Source organism: Centruroides sculpturatus, unplaced genomic scaffold, assembly GCF_000671375.1.
Source record: "Centruroides sculpturatus isolate CEXI.00-Female unplaced genomic scaffold, Cexi_2.0 scaffold262, whole genome shotgun sequence".
Lineage (NCBI taxonomy): Eukaryota > Metazoa > Arthropoda > Arachnida > Scorpiones > Buthidae > Centruroides > Centruroides sculpturatus.
In genome coordinates this window covers 273,679-288,895 of record NW_019384536.1, presented here as the reverse complement: position 1 = coordinate 288,895, position 15,217 = coordinate 273,679, and the positions used below count along the sequence as shown (strand labels likewise).

Sequence of the window (15,217 nt, the reverse complement as noted above, 5' to 3'; positions counted from 1 at the left end):
AAAAAAGTATATGGAAAAATAAAAATCAAGTTTAAGTCATTTTATTCGACTTTACGTCTGTCCGCCACAAATATTGAAGTCGTAATATCACTATAAAAACGTTTAAAGCACATAAAATCATATTAAAATATGTACGTTTACAAGTATGTACTGTATTTACAGTACATGCATTCGTAAATTTAGATTACGTTTTTCTGTACTATATTAAAAACTAAATTTATTTGTTCGTAAGCTTAAAATAGATCCTTATTAATAAATATATTATTAAAGATGCATTAATAAATAAAATACAGAACCGGAATTAGTAATTTGTGGTTTAGCCTAGTGACAAGTAGATTCGGAAACAAGTAAATTCGACTTACGTCGTTTTTCGACTTAAGTCGTTTTCCTGGAACCAATTACCGACGTAAGGCGAGGTATACCTGTATGTAATAATAAAAATACATACATACACAGTCTTGCTTTTTTATTAGTCATGTTTTTTCCATTTGAAAACGTTAAATAATCTGTCTAATGTCAATTGCTTTTCTCTCTTCAGGATTTTTCGGAAGTAATTAATAGCATTGCAATTGTAGAAATCTCCAAGCCTCAACCTGGTTTGGATGCCATTCTAAGACCATTTTTCTGACATTCTCCCACTTCTTCAAAGGACCTTTAATAACTGATATCGGCATTAATCCTCTTTTTCAGAAGAAAACATATCTCACCGAGTTTCTTGGTGTTCTTCATTCAAGAGTTCATGGCTTCTTCTGTCATCAGACCCGTTTCAGGTTCCCTTATGAACTCTTCGATGTTCTTTATTTCTCAGATGTGATTTTTGTTACTGCTTTAGCTGCTTGAGTCTTCTTGATTATACAGTATTTTTCTTAAATAAGATTGAACTGCAGCCTACTGTACACTTGTTCAAGCCATATTGCCTAGCAACATCAGACATCTTCTGCCCACTCTCTAGCTTTGCTATTATACTCTCACCTTTCGAAAAGAAAAACAAGATGCAAAACTTAACAAGTGCCTACCCAACAGTCTCACAAATACATAAAAGAATTGTTTTATCAGAAAAGGAATTACAAAGGAGAGTTTCAAAGTTCGGAGGAATACTATCCGATTGGTATATACCGGCTTGTGCGTCAATATCGACATCTCCCACACTCTGGTAAAGTTTCAAATTGTTACCTGAAGACAAGGGAAAATCAATCGGTATTCATTATTTTACATCGCTTCTTCTTGTTTTTGTTCTGTGGTGTGTTCGTTATCTGATCATGTGTTCATTGTCCAAACATAAAAATCTTTTGTGAAAGTGTTTATCATCTGATCTGTTCGTTAACCGATCACCCACTGTATTAGGAAAAATGTAGATATATATTGTGATTTGTCTCATTATAATATATTTTGTTAATCTCTCTCTAATTTATTTGTTGAGTCGTCTATGATTTTTGCAATNATTTTTAATTTCTCTTAATACATTATTTGTTAACTAAAATAATTATTTTAGAATAATTTAATTATAACATTTAAAAACAATAAATTGTATAAATCATCACCTCATTCAAAATTATAATGTTATGTTAATGATTGATTGGGTAATTGGTCAATATAAGACATTAGTAATTAGTACATGAAGACCATATCATGAGCCATAATTTCAAACTTTGTAAATGATTTGAATTGCATGGGGTCTTAGTTTGCATTCATGAAGGATAGGAAACAACACCCAAAGGTTATACTACTAATATAAATTATGAAAGTCTGAATTATATTTAAACCTGGATTCTCTAAGATAGTGGGCTGATTCTTACTGCATAATTATGTGACCAATGGATTATGTTAATTATTGAAAAATTAATTTATTGGTCAATCTGATCTATTTTTCAATCTGGAAAACATGCATTTTTTCAATTTTTGTATGACCTGCAATGATTGCTGATAGGCTCAATTTGAAAATACCAGATTTCTGAGCTATCTCTATTTTCTTTCATTTCTCATCAATGACTTTCAGAATTTATAATTTATTTGTGAGAAAAGACTCTTACACTGATCTTTGGCAATGCTTCTAGTCATGGTACTGCAGAACAACAGAATTTACAATTAATTACTTCATATTGTACTGTAAATAGAGTATAGTATACCATAGAATATGTATTACAGTATAATAACCTCAATGAATGCATGTTTGAGAAAAACTGTTATAGCTGTGATGATCTAAATGTATGAAGTCTTCAGAAGGCAAAATTTATGAGAAGTTTTGCTGTGCCAATGACAGAAGACTAGAATGCAGAAAATACAGTGTCAAGACATTAGACAGATCATTTTTAGAGTAAATGACAGTTAAAAGACCTTAAAAATCTGTTATATGACATCTGCATAGCATACAATGCTACCTAATGACTTTTGGAAAATGATGTCATTAATTTCTGTAGTGTGAGAAAATTGTGAATATGGTGAGAAAGATGAGTTTATTAATTTGGACAGCCTGTCAAAAATTGTTTGTTATTTCAGATGGAAATTACATGTTATTACAAAGGAGAATTGGTGATGCTTTCGTTCATTAATTAGGATGTTCATAATCAGGGTGTTTACTGTATTAATAACACTGTTTTCACATTAGATTGATAATTTTATTTTCTATCTTTTTTTAATAAATAAATTAATGATATACTTTTTGGTAAGGAATGGATATTAAAAATTAAGTTATCATAAGTTTCAATCAGTTTTTAGATAGATTGAATCGTAAATAGATTGCTGACCCATTCTACATCTGTAATACAGTATTGATCTTCTAAAACAATATTTTTATTAATTAATTTTTTTTTATTCTAGGAAATAATCGTGGGAATATTAGGAAACATGGCATTCTTTGGAGATATTTGTGAATATATTACCAAGAATGATAAATTAGTGTGAGTTAATTTATATTAAATAAATTTCTCATTTATAAATTTTCTTTTTTGTAATATCAGATTTATATAGGGTGTCCCCTAAGTCTGGAACCATAGAAGTTATATCAATATTTGTTTATTTTTTACAAGTAAAACAAAGCACTGAGTCAGAAGGAATGAATTTAAGCTATTTAAATAGTAGGATCTGCAGTCAGCCTGACATCATCAAAGAATATAATAGGCTACATCCAGATTGGTAGGAAATCTGAATGCAACCCGGTTAACTCTTTGGTGATTTCTTGCTTATTGCAGGAATTTACCATTTAAATAACGAATTTGTTCCTTATTAGTGCCATGATTTACCTGTAAAAGAGTAAACAAAGATTGTTATATCTTCTATGATTCCAGACTTATGGGGGACACCCTGTATGCTAGAGCCCACCAGGCTCTAATGTACAGGCCAAGTGGATAAAACCATTGAACACTTGTAGTTTGTTATGGGTTTGCACCTTGCCAACAAGCTGGTCACATTTTTAGGTTTTCTTCACATTACAGTAGAGCGTCATTTATTCGAATCAATTGGGGGACTGGAGTTGTTTGGATAACTTATTTTTCGGATAACTGATTTATATATGAAAAAATATATTAACGTATCCCATGTTGAAATTTTTCTCCGTTGCATGTCGCTTCGCATTGAATTTTCGTCGATGTTAAGCCTAACGAAAATTTTTATTATAATAACTGTGGCTATTGTATCGTTAAAAATTATTTCTTTATTTTGTACAAACAAAATAAATATATTGAAAAATATAAAAACAAAAAAAATTATATTTTAGAAGTTAATCTAGTATCAAAAACGATTTGATTAAGCATGACACACATCTTGACACAGAGTCCTCAGAAAAACACTACACAACAATGCCAGTGCTGCCAGCTAAAACACACACAAACAAAAAAAATATTGGAGTAGCCAAGACATAGCCAAAGATTGCAGCGCCACAGCACTAGTGAAAATTTAAATTTGCTGACTGGAATGCTTTCAGTTAACCGACGTTTTGGATAACTGGCTTTTGGATAAACGACGATCTACTGTAGTAACACCTAAATAAGAGTTGTTTTCCCTGAGAAAGTCCTCCTGGGAGGCATCTTTCCTTGACAGATTGCCTGCATGTCACATTGCCATAAACAAATAAATCAAACCAAACCCTGTACATTAGAATGTTTCTGTGGCATTTGGATTAAAGTCCATATTTACTTAATTTTAGATTGATATATCAAGGAAATCAATGATTTTGCTCTAAAATTAAATAAGTACTGTACATATGCACCCATTTCTCTTTCCAAATTTGCACCAAACCTTTTCCTATTATAAATCCCTTATACACAGCAGTCATTTGAATATTAAATAGCTTTTTCTGAAAAATTTTTGAGATTTATGAATATTTACCTGGTGATCACACATTTCATCATTCAGTAAATATTGTTTTAATTAAATAAATAAATTTGTTTTAATTATACATAATAAATAATGATTTTGTTAAAGTTGTTTTTAGTTGTGAAAAAAGTGAGTTTAAATTATTTATTGTAAATAAATTAATTTTGGAATTTAAATTTCTCCCTTTATTGATTTGATATTTAAAATAAAAAGTATTAAAAAATAAAATAAAATAAAGTATATAAAATACTTTAAATAATAATTATTGTTTGTAATATAAAATAGTTAAATAAGTATACTAATAAATTTAAAAATGGCTAAAGGAAAAAAAGATCTTTATTAAAAGATTTGGATATTTTTAAATTACATTGTTTTCTAAAATTGATGTTCTAGAAGAGATCTGAGAAATCTAAAAAATGCTAATCAATTAAATGTTTTTGACTTGTTCTTAAAATTAATAAAATTATAATACAGTGGGTGATCGGTTAACGAACATAATCCATTCCAAGACTTTGTTCACTATCTGAATTGTTCGTTAACCAATTATCGATTTTACCATACGTTTTAATGGGAATTTAATTAATTCATTCTGGAGACACCCAAAAATGAAAAATATATACAGTAAAACCTGTCTATGGTGACCACCCACGGTTCCTTCAAAAAGTGGTCTTTTAGACAGGTGGTCGTCCAATACAGGTGGTGCTCTAATACCGTATTTTCATACATATTTTACTAAGCAAAACTCAAGGTGTATTTTATTCTTATCGGATAACTTGATTTACAGGAGTCGTCGTGATTTTATAAGATAGATTTAATACTAATATTTTAAAGATTAATAAAATAGTTGCATTTTCTTGAATATAATGCACACTTTCTTTTTTCCGACTTAATTGATTCGACTTGGTTGTTTTCGTTCGCTCCTCAGTTACATGTATTATGTCAGCGATATACATGCGCGTCGTATCTCTACATCACTTTGGTTTTGGTATTCGTTAGTTTAATCTTATTTTAACTTTAAAAATACTGTATTTTTTTAATATTTAATATTTTCTTAAGTACAATAACAAAAATTATTAATTAATAATAAAACGATTTTATTATTTTTTTCACATTATACAATTTCATTACATGCCACATTGTCATTGCGGAATCGAAAAAGGAAGGCTGCCTGTAAAACTGATTTTTGCATTAATGCGTTTATTGTTTTTTGAATATTTTGCCCGCAAAAATTACTTGGATATTATTTTTATAAAAATATCGTGGAAATAAGGTAGGTTGATACAGAAACTATTTATCACACATGTACTGTATATGAGTTTCAAAATAAATAAATAAATAAAAATAAAATTTATCAAACGATGAGATCAGCCAATTAATGGTATCGTGTACGATATTTTATACCCCCAAGGAAAATACTGTAGGTCTACTAATAAATTTCATTTTCCCACAGTTAAACTTTGCCGCTAATTGCTGTTGTGATAACTTTAACACGATCTTCTAACAACAGCACTTTGCATTTCTTTCGTTTTTTGGACAATTTCGAACAAACAAATGAATTTCCTTTATTGCTAGACTAATTCATTAACACCTGTACCTAATTTCAAGGGTGGGAGAAGGGGGAAACATTGTTGAACAATAGTTTAGACCAGATATATTTGCGGAAGTGGTCGCTTATTACAGTTGTTGTATGTTGTTTTGGACCAAAAATCAATGCCCGCGGTTGCGTTACACAGGTGGTTGTTTAATACAGGTAACTTATACGATGACTCTATGGATAAACTATTCCATGCCAGAAATTTTTGCCCGTTTTGACAGGTGCCCGTCAAATGCAGGTGGTCGCCTAGGCAGTTTTCACTGTACTTTTTTACTATGTTTATTTATACAGGTATACCTCGACTTACGTCGTTTCGAGTTACGTCGTTCCCGATTATACATCGTTTGTCAAAACCGTATATGGATAAATAAAAATCAAGTTTAAGTCATTTTATTTGACTTTACGTCTGTCCGCCACAAATATTGAAGTCGTAATATCACTAGAAAAGCGTTTAAAGCACATAAAATCATATTAAAATATATACATTTACAAGTATGTACTGTATTTACAGTACAGTACATGCATTCGTAAATTTAGATTACTTTTTTCTGTACTATATTAAAAACTAAAATTTATTTGTTTGTAAGCTTAAAATAGATTCTTATTAACCATATATTATTAAAAATGCAGTAATAAATAAAATACAAAACCAGGAATGGTAATTTATGGTTTAGCCTAGTGACAAGTAGATTCGGAAACAAGTAAATTCGACTTACGTCGTTTTTCGACTTAAGTCGTTTTCCTGGAACCAATTACCGACGTAAGGCGAGGTATACCTGTATGTAATAATAAAAATACATACATACACAGTCTTGCTTTTTTATTAGTCATGTTTTTTCCATTTGAAAACGTTAAATAATCTGTCTAATGTCAATTGCTTTTCTCTCTTCAGGATTTTTCGGAAGTAATTAATAGCATTGCAATTGTAGAAATCTCCAAGCCTCAACCTGGTTTGGATGCCATTCTAAGACCGTTTTTCTGACATTCTCCCACTTCTTCAAAGGACCTTTAATAACTAATATCGGCATTAATCCTCTTTTTCAGAAGAAAACATATCTCACCGAGTTTCTTGGTGTTCTTCATTCAAGAGTTCATAGCTTCTTCTGTCATCAGACCCGTTTCAGGTTCCCTTATGAACTCTTCGATGTTCTTTATTTCTCAGATGTGATTTTTGTTACTGCTTTAGCTGCTTGAGTCTTCTTGATTATACAGTATTTTTCTTAAATAAGATTGAACTGCAGCCTACTGTACACTTGTTCAAGCCATATTGCCTAGCAACATCAGACATCTTCTGCCCACTCTCTAGCTTTGCTATTATACTCTCACCTTTCGAAAAGAAAAACAAGATGCAAAACTTAACAAGTGCCTACCCAACAGTCTCACAAATACATAAAAGAATTGTTTTATCAGAAAAGGAATTACAAAGGAGAGTTTCAAAGTTCGGAGGAATACTATCCGATTGGTATATACCGGCTTGTGCGTCAATATCGACATCTCCCACACTCTGGTAAAGTTTCAAATTGTTACCTGAAGACAAGGGAAAATCAATCGGTATTCATTATTTTACATCGCTTCTTCTTGTTTTTGTTCTGTGGTGTGTTCGTTATCTGATCATGTGTTCATTGTCCAAACATAAAAATCTTTTGTGAAAGTGTTTATCATCTGATCTGTTCGTTAACCGATCACCCACTGTATTAGGAAAAATGTAGATATATATTGTGATTTGTCTCATTATAATATATTTTGTTAATCTCTCTCTAATTTATTTGTTGAGAAGAAATATAATTTTAAATATCTAAATTTTATTTGATTTTTACTAAATATAAATAACAGAAAAAATTTTTTGAGTATAAAATACAATAATTTATAAACATAATTTATCTATTAACACTTAAAATATTTTAAAATTGTTATTAGTAATATATTTTTTAAAATTATTAAATGTTAAACAATTAATAATAATGAATTTATGTTTATTTAGTGAACAAATAATTACACTTGTTGGATCAACAGATCCTCCGATTTTAGTACAAGTTATTAGGTAATTTATTTTTCATTTTTAAATAAATATTATTTATTCTTATAAATTTATTTCCTACTACATGTATTATTTGTTTTTATAAATCTGAAAATTATTTATAATATAAAACTTCAACATTGCCATAATTTACAAAAAAGAAAGAATTGACTTCTCAAATAGTTTAATGTTTGCTACTTTCTCATGATTTTTACAGATTTTTAAATATAAAATTTGGCTATAAACTTTTTCAAATAAGTTAATACCTGTGCTGTTTAAATAAAAAGTATTAAGTGTTTTGTTTTAGCCATATATTTAAAATGTGATTCTAATCTGACCATAAAATTGGATTTTTAGCCAAAAGATATTAGAAAAAGAAAGAATTGACTTCTCAAATAGTTTAATGTTTGCTACTTTCTCATGATTTTTACAGATTTTTAAATATAAAATTTGGCTATAAACTTTTTCAAATAAGTTAATACCTGTGCTGTTTAAATAAAAAGTATTAAGTGTTTTGTTTTAGCCATATATTTAAAATGTGATTCTAATCTGACCATAAAATTGGATTTTTAGCCAAAAGATATTAGAATTAAATAATATAAAATTGGTGAACAACTATGTTACAGAAATTGTTTAAAGACGGGGGAGAAAAGGTATTCAGGATGATTAACCACTATAAAAAAATGTCCATCTAATTTACACCTAATCTTAAATGTATCCAGAAAAAAATACACTTGATTTAATAGATCTCACTTTAACAGACTTTGGACTTAATTGATGAAAGTTTTGATCTAAAGGAAAAATTTATAACCTTTTTTTTATTCACAAATAGAACATACTGAAAGGTTGGGTCAATGAGTCAACGAGTATAAATTACTCAATGTATATTATAGTAATATTTTATTCATACTTATACATTATAAAAACATTTTAATACTTCCTGTTTATTGTAAGTTCATTATTAATATATGTTTTTAAAACACATTTGATTTATCAGATTCAACAATAGTAGTCCTTTTCCTTTAATTAAGGTCAATTAGTCTTTTAAATTAAGGGCCTACTGTATAGATAGTAATACAGTAAAACCCCGCTTAACGCAGGGGATATGTTCATAGATGACAAAGCACTAAATGAAACAGCATTAAACAAGGTCATTTTAACACAAAGTAAATAGGGAAAGGGGAACATGTGACCAAAAATAAACAGATTTTACTTTACGTTATTTTTATATTAATTTGCATAATAGTATATGTTAAATAACACACAAGCATATGCACACAGAAATGTAAAGTTCATTTTTTGTGATGAAAGTTCTGGCTCTTCTGAAATTCTTGATTTTTTTTTTTTCTGCAATAAAGTCATGTAGTTTTATTTGTCGCTTTCTTTTTCTTACCTTAAGGAAATGTTGGTAGCAGGAGATTGCATACAGATTGCCTCGACTTACTTTTGCACTCCTTTCAAAATCTGGATCATTCGCTCCAATTTTGATCAACAATTTCAGTTATTATTACCAAACTTTTACTAAGGAAATCTGTAGAGAAATTCTTTTGGTTCTTTGTTTTCAGAATCACTATTTTCCAGTTCTCTACATGAATTTCTTATTCTGCCAGTTCTTGAAGGTTGTTGTTGGTAAGGCTCTCATCAGAAACCTCAAGTCACTTCTCAATATCCTGCTCATCTACATTTCCTAGTCCTGCTGTATCGATTAGGTTGACAATTTTGTCAAAGATAGGCTCTTCTCATTGAGAATTCTTGAATACCTCCAGCCATACATTATTTCACACTCTGTTCATGCATTTATCAGTTAATTCTTGCCAAGCAAAGTCTATATTGACTATGGCATCTATGATATATTATTTCCAAAATTGCACCAAACAAACAAAGATCTAAGGAAAGTATAGTGCTACGATGAATTGCCATCTTTTGCTGATTGGTTCATGTTTGGGTATAATCATATTATATATGAATTAATCAAATGCCACGATAATTTGAATCAGCATAAATTTTGAGCTGTCTTTTAGGCTTTGAGCAGAATGTGTTATATCAAATCAGTGTTAATCGGGGTCTTACTGTAATTGTATGTACAATTTATATTCTTTGAATGTATTTTTGATATAGAAAGATTATATAAATTTTATTATTTGTTGGACAAAAAACATAATTAAATCAAGAATTAAAAGTATATTCAAGATCTATTTCAACTTTAAACTTTTCTTCCTTGTAGTTGAATTTGCAAAAATCTTCAATTTGTTTTTACTGTAATTGCACACTTAAAGATTTTAATCACTTTGTTTCCACCATTTGTCTCAGAAAGTTACTCTTAAGTACTGATGGAGAATATGGATTATTACCAAAAATTTTCTTATAAAAAGTTTGAAGTTATAGTTAAGAACAAAATTGTTACAGTGAAAATACAGTTAAGTTTAATGATATTTTATGTGACTGATTATATATTCATAGAGATTCATTTTATTTTCTTTAATTGTATAGTAGTAATTGAAGAAACTGTACTTGGTATAAAAATCACAACCTATTTTTGAAAATGTTAATATTGCAGTGATTTTTACCTTCATCAATGTAAATTTTAATAACTTGAAGTCATTGTAATTATAATAAGACATTTTAGAAGAAAATGCCATATGTTATCACCTTTCGTTTAGAAATTCTGAATGCAGTGATAGACAAAAACTGAATAAAAACTATTGGTGTAAAATTAAAAACATCTAAGAAATTGTAAAATAAGTCATATCAGGTGCATATGGAGCTTGCAGAACCATATTTGTTGAATTTTGGCCAAAAGTTCACGAATAACAAGAGAATTGTGAGCAGATGCATTATTGTGATGCAAAATCCATGTATTTTCTCACCACAAATAGGGTTGTTTTCTGCCAAATGCTTCATGGAAATGATGCAAAATGCTCAAATAATAATCTTTGTTGATAGTTTGGCTTGTCAAGAGGAATTTGTGATGCACAACACCATGACAATCAAAGAAAACTCTCAACATGACCTTGATTTTTTTACAGACTTTGACATGGTTTGTTTTTCTTTTGTTTCAACTTTTGAGCACCAGTCACTTGATTGTTGAGCTGTATTGGTGTCAAAAGCATAGATCTGTGTTTCATCATCCACAATGATGCATTTTTAAGAATGATTCACCTTGAGAAAACATTTCCTCAGCCATCTGAATACATTGTTGTTTTTGAAAAAATTCAACATTTTCAGGATGACTCAAGAAACAAACCCAAATGATTTTTTTAAATTGCTTGACAAGATCCAAATAATACTGGAACAATAACTTCCCTAATAGAGTTAAATGATGATCATCTGGCACCAAATCTCTGACTCAAGCAATGTGTTGTTCATCAGTTGAAGTGGATGGTCTATCAGAGTGTGGTTCATCTGCAATGCATTCTCTGCCTTCCGCAAACATCTTGTACCACTGGAAAACCCTTGCATTTGGTAGATTATTATCACCAAAGGCTTTTTGCAACATTTCCAATGCTTTTGTAGAAGTAATTCTATTTTGAAAACAAAATTTAATGCTTGTTCTTTCACAATTACACTCAACATTTTGAAAAATGATTTACTTTAGAATTTGCAAATGAAAACAGACAATGACATATGAATTGCTGCTAAAAGTTGAATGTAATAATAAATGATGAAGAAATGATGACAGCACCCTCTTGCACATGTGTAGTTTAAATGAACCATTCCTGATACTTTTTAATCACAGTAGAATATTTCTAATTGTAGTGTAAAGCATTGATTGTTGGTTTATTTCCTACATAAATACAATATCAAAAAAAATCTATAAAATCATATTCATAGAAATGAATTTCTAGACAGGGAGAGTCAATCAATCACAGGTTTGTAGGAAATACATCTTACAACTAAGAGTCCACTTAATACTTTACTTATAGATTATATGTACATACAGATTAATCAAACTTTGATCTAACACACGTCAGTCTAGAGCCACCATGTCCAACCTGCAGGCCACATGCGGCCCACTCAATGTTTTTGTGCAGCCTTTTAAAATATTTTTTTAACAAAGCTTAAAATGTATGAATGAAAATGACCAGAATGTTCCTGAATTATGCAATGGACAGTGGCTTTTGGATTTATGTTTACTTACAAATATCACAATGAAATTAAATGAACTTAATAAGCAGCTTCAAGGTAAAAACAAATTGACCACAGACTATTATCAAAATATAAAAGCATTCATAGCAAAACTCAAAATTTATGAAAGTCAGTTAAAATCAAAAACTACAATCCATCTTTCAAAATTACATAAATTTAATTAAAAGTGGTAAAATATTTTTCTAAATATGCACAAGAAATTACTAATTTACTAAGAGAATTTCAAGAGAGATTTTAATATTTAAAAATTTATTAGAATATTACAATATTAAATGCTTAGAAGTAANTTTTAAATACGAGTGTGAGCATCCGGTAAAAAATGTGAATACATGGTTCACAAAAATTATTTGCAAAAACGCAAAGAATCTTTCACTCGCACATATAGGACAACCTAGGAATTTGAAGCTGTGATAAATGAATAAAAACCTTGTCTTATATGCGAGTAAATATGGTATATTTACTAAGAGAATTTCAAGAAGGATTTTCATATTTAAAAATTTATGAGAATATATTTAATATTTTCTTATGTCCATTTGTCATTGTTGTGGAACAAGCTCCAAAAAATTTGCAGATAGATTTAATAGATCTCCAGTCATCATCTGAATTGAAATATATGTTTGAGGCAGATGACAAAGTTCAGTTTTTTACAAAATACATCTGTAATGATAAATTCCCTAACATAAAAAAACTGGCATGAGCATTACAGCAGCAATGGGAATCACCTAGCTTTGTGAATTTTTTTTTTTTTTTCAGAATTGAAGATTGTTAAATGTAAAAGTCGTAATAGATTGATCTATAAAAAAAAAATTAGAAAACCAACTATATTGTACAACATCACAAATACATGTTGATATTAAAAAGTTAAGTGAAAAAAATTAAAAATTCACATTAAAATACATACAAAATACTGTATAATTTATTAGTATATGTTTTGTTGTAAATAAATATGTGTGACCCACAGGGTATTTTTATTTTTTATTTTGGTTGTCAGTAGCTAGCCTGATTGCAGTAGCTACTCAGAGGTTTGCCTTCTGCATGACCACCCCAACAGGTCAAATCAGCATAAATTTTTAGCTGTCTTTTAGGCTTTGAGCAGAATGTGTTATATCAAATCAGTGTTAATCGGGGTCTTACTGTAATTGTATGTACAATTTATATTCTTTGAATGTATTTTTGATATAGAAAGATTATATAAATTTTATTATTTGTTGGACAAAAAACATAATTAAATCAAGAATTAAAAGTATATTCAAGATCTATTTCAACTTTAAACTTTTTTTCCTTGTAGTTGAATTTGCAAAAATCTTCAATTTGTTTTTACTGTAATTGCACACTTAAAGATTTTAATCACTTTGTTTCCACCATTTGTCTCAGAAAGTTACTCTTAAGTACTGATGGAGAATATGGATTATTACCAAAAATTTTCTTATAAAAAGTTTGAAGTTATAGTTAAGAACAAAATTGTTACAGTGAAAATACAGTTAAGTTTAATGATATTTTATGTGACTGATTATATATTCATAGAGATTCATTTTATTTTCTTTAATTGTATAGTAGTAATTGAAGAAACTGTACTTGGTATAAAAATCACAACCTATTTTTGAAAATGTTAATATTGCAGTGATTTTTACCTTCATCAATGTAAATTTTAATAACTTGAAGTCATTGTAATTATAATAAGACATTTTAGAAGAAAATGCCATATGTTATCACCTTTCGTTTAGAAATTCTGAATGCAGTGATAGACAAAAACTGAATAAAAACTATTGGTGTAAAATTAAAAACATCTAAGAAATTGTAAAATAAGTCATATCAGGTGCATATGGAGCTTGCAGAACCATATTTGTTGAATTTTGGCCAAAAGTTCACGAATAACAAGAGAATTGTGAGCAGATGCATTATTGTGATGCAAAATCCATGTATTTTCTCACCACAAATAGGGTTGTTTTCTGCCAAATGCTTCATGGAAATGATGCAAAATGCTCAAATAATAATCTTTGTTGATAGTTTGGCTTGTCAAGAGGAATTTGTGATGCACAACACCATGACAATCAAAGAAAACTCTCAACATGACCTTGATTTTTTTACAGACTTTGACATGGTTTGTTTTTCTTTTGTTTCAACTTTTGAGCACCAGTCACTTGATTGTTGAGCTGTATTGGTGTCAAAAGCATAGATCTGTGTTTCATCATCCACAATGATGCATTTTTAAGAATGATTCACCTTGAGAAAACATTTCCTCGGCCATCTGAATACATTGTTGTTTTTGAAAAAATTCAACATTTTCAGGATGACTCAAGAAACAAACCCAAATGATTTTTTTAAATTGCTTGACAAGATCCAAATAATACTGGAACAATAACTTCCCTAATAGAGTTAAATGATGATCATCTGGCACCAAATCTCTGACTCAAGCAATGTGTTGTTCATCAGTTGAAGTGGATGGTCTGTCAGAGTGTGGTTCATCTGCAATGCATTCTCTGCCTTCCGCAAACATCTTGTACCACTGGAAAACCCTTGCATTTGGTAGATTATTATCACCAAAGGCTTTTTGCAACATTTCCAATGCTTTTGTAGAAGTAATTCTATTTTGAAAACAAAATTTAATGCTTGTTCTTTCACAATTACACTCAACATTTTGAAAAATGATTTACTTTAGAATTTGCAAATGAAAACAGACAATGACATATGAATTGCTGCTAAAAGTTGAATGTAATAATAAATGATGAAGAAATGATGACAGCACCCTCTTGCACATGTGTAGTTTAAATGAACCATTCCTGATACTTTTTAATCACAGTAGAATATTTCTAATTGTAGTGTAAAGCATTGATTGTTGGTTTATTTCCTACATAAATACAATATCAAAAAAAATCTATAAAATCATATTCATAGAAATGAATTTCTAGACAGGGAGAGTCAATCAATCACAGGTTTGTAGGAAATACATCTTACAACTAAGAGTCCACTTAATACTTTACTTATAGATTATATGTACATACAGATTAATCAAACTTTGATCTAACACACGTCAGTCTAGAGCCACCATGTCCAACCTGCAGGCCACATGCGGCCCACTCAATGTTTTTGTGCAGCCTTTTAAAATATTTTTTTAACAAAGCTTAAAATGTAAGAATCACTATTTTCCA

The 15,217-nt window shown here is 29.4% G+C and overlaps 1 protein-coding gene across 1 annotated transcript in view; it reads left to right on the top strand.

Moving 5' to 3' along the window:
- LOC111623261 (protein saal1-like) overlaps window positions 1-7,950 on the top strand; it is a 51,120-nt gene extending 43,170 nt beyond the window's left edge. The window contains exons 6-7 of the mRNA XM_023365785.1: window positions 2,818-2,897; window positions 7,887-7,950. Of these exons, the coding sequence (XP_023221553.1) occupies window positions 2,818-2,897; window positions 7,887-7,950 (144 nt within the window). The remainder of the gene's footprint in view (window positions 1-2,817; window positions 2,898-7,886) is intronic.
- Window positions 7,951-15,217: the final 7,267 nt, after the last annotated feature.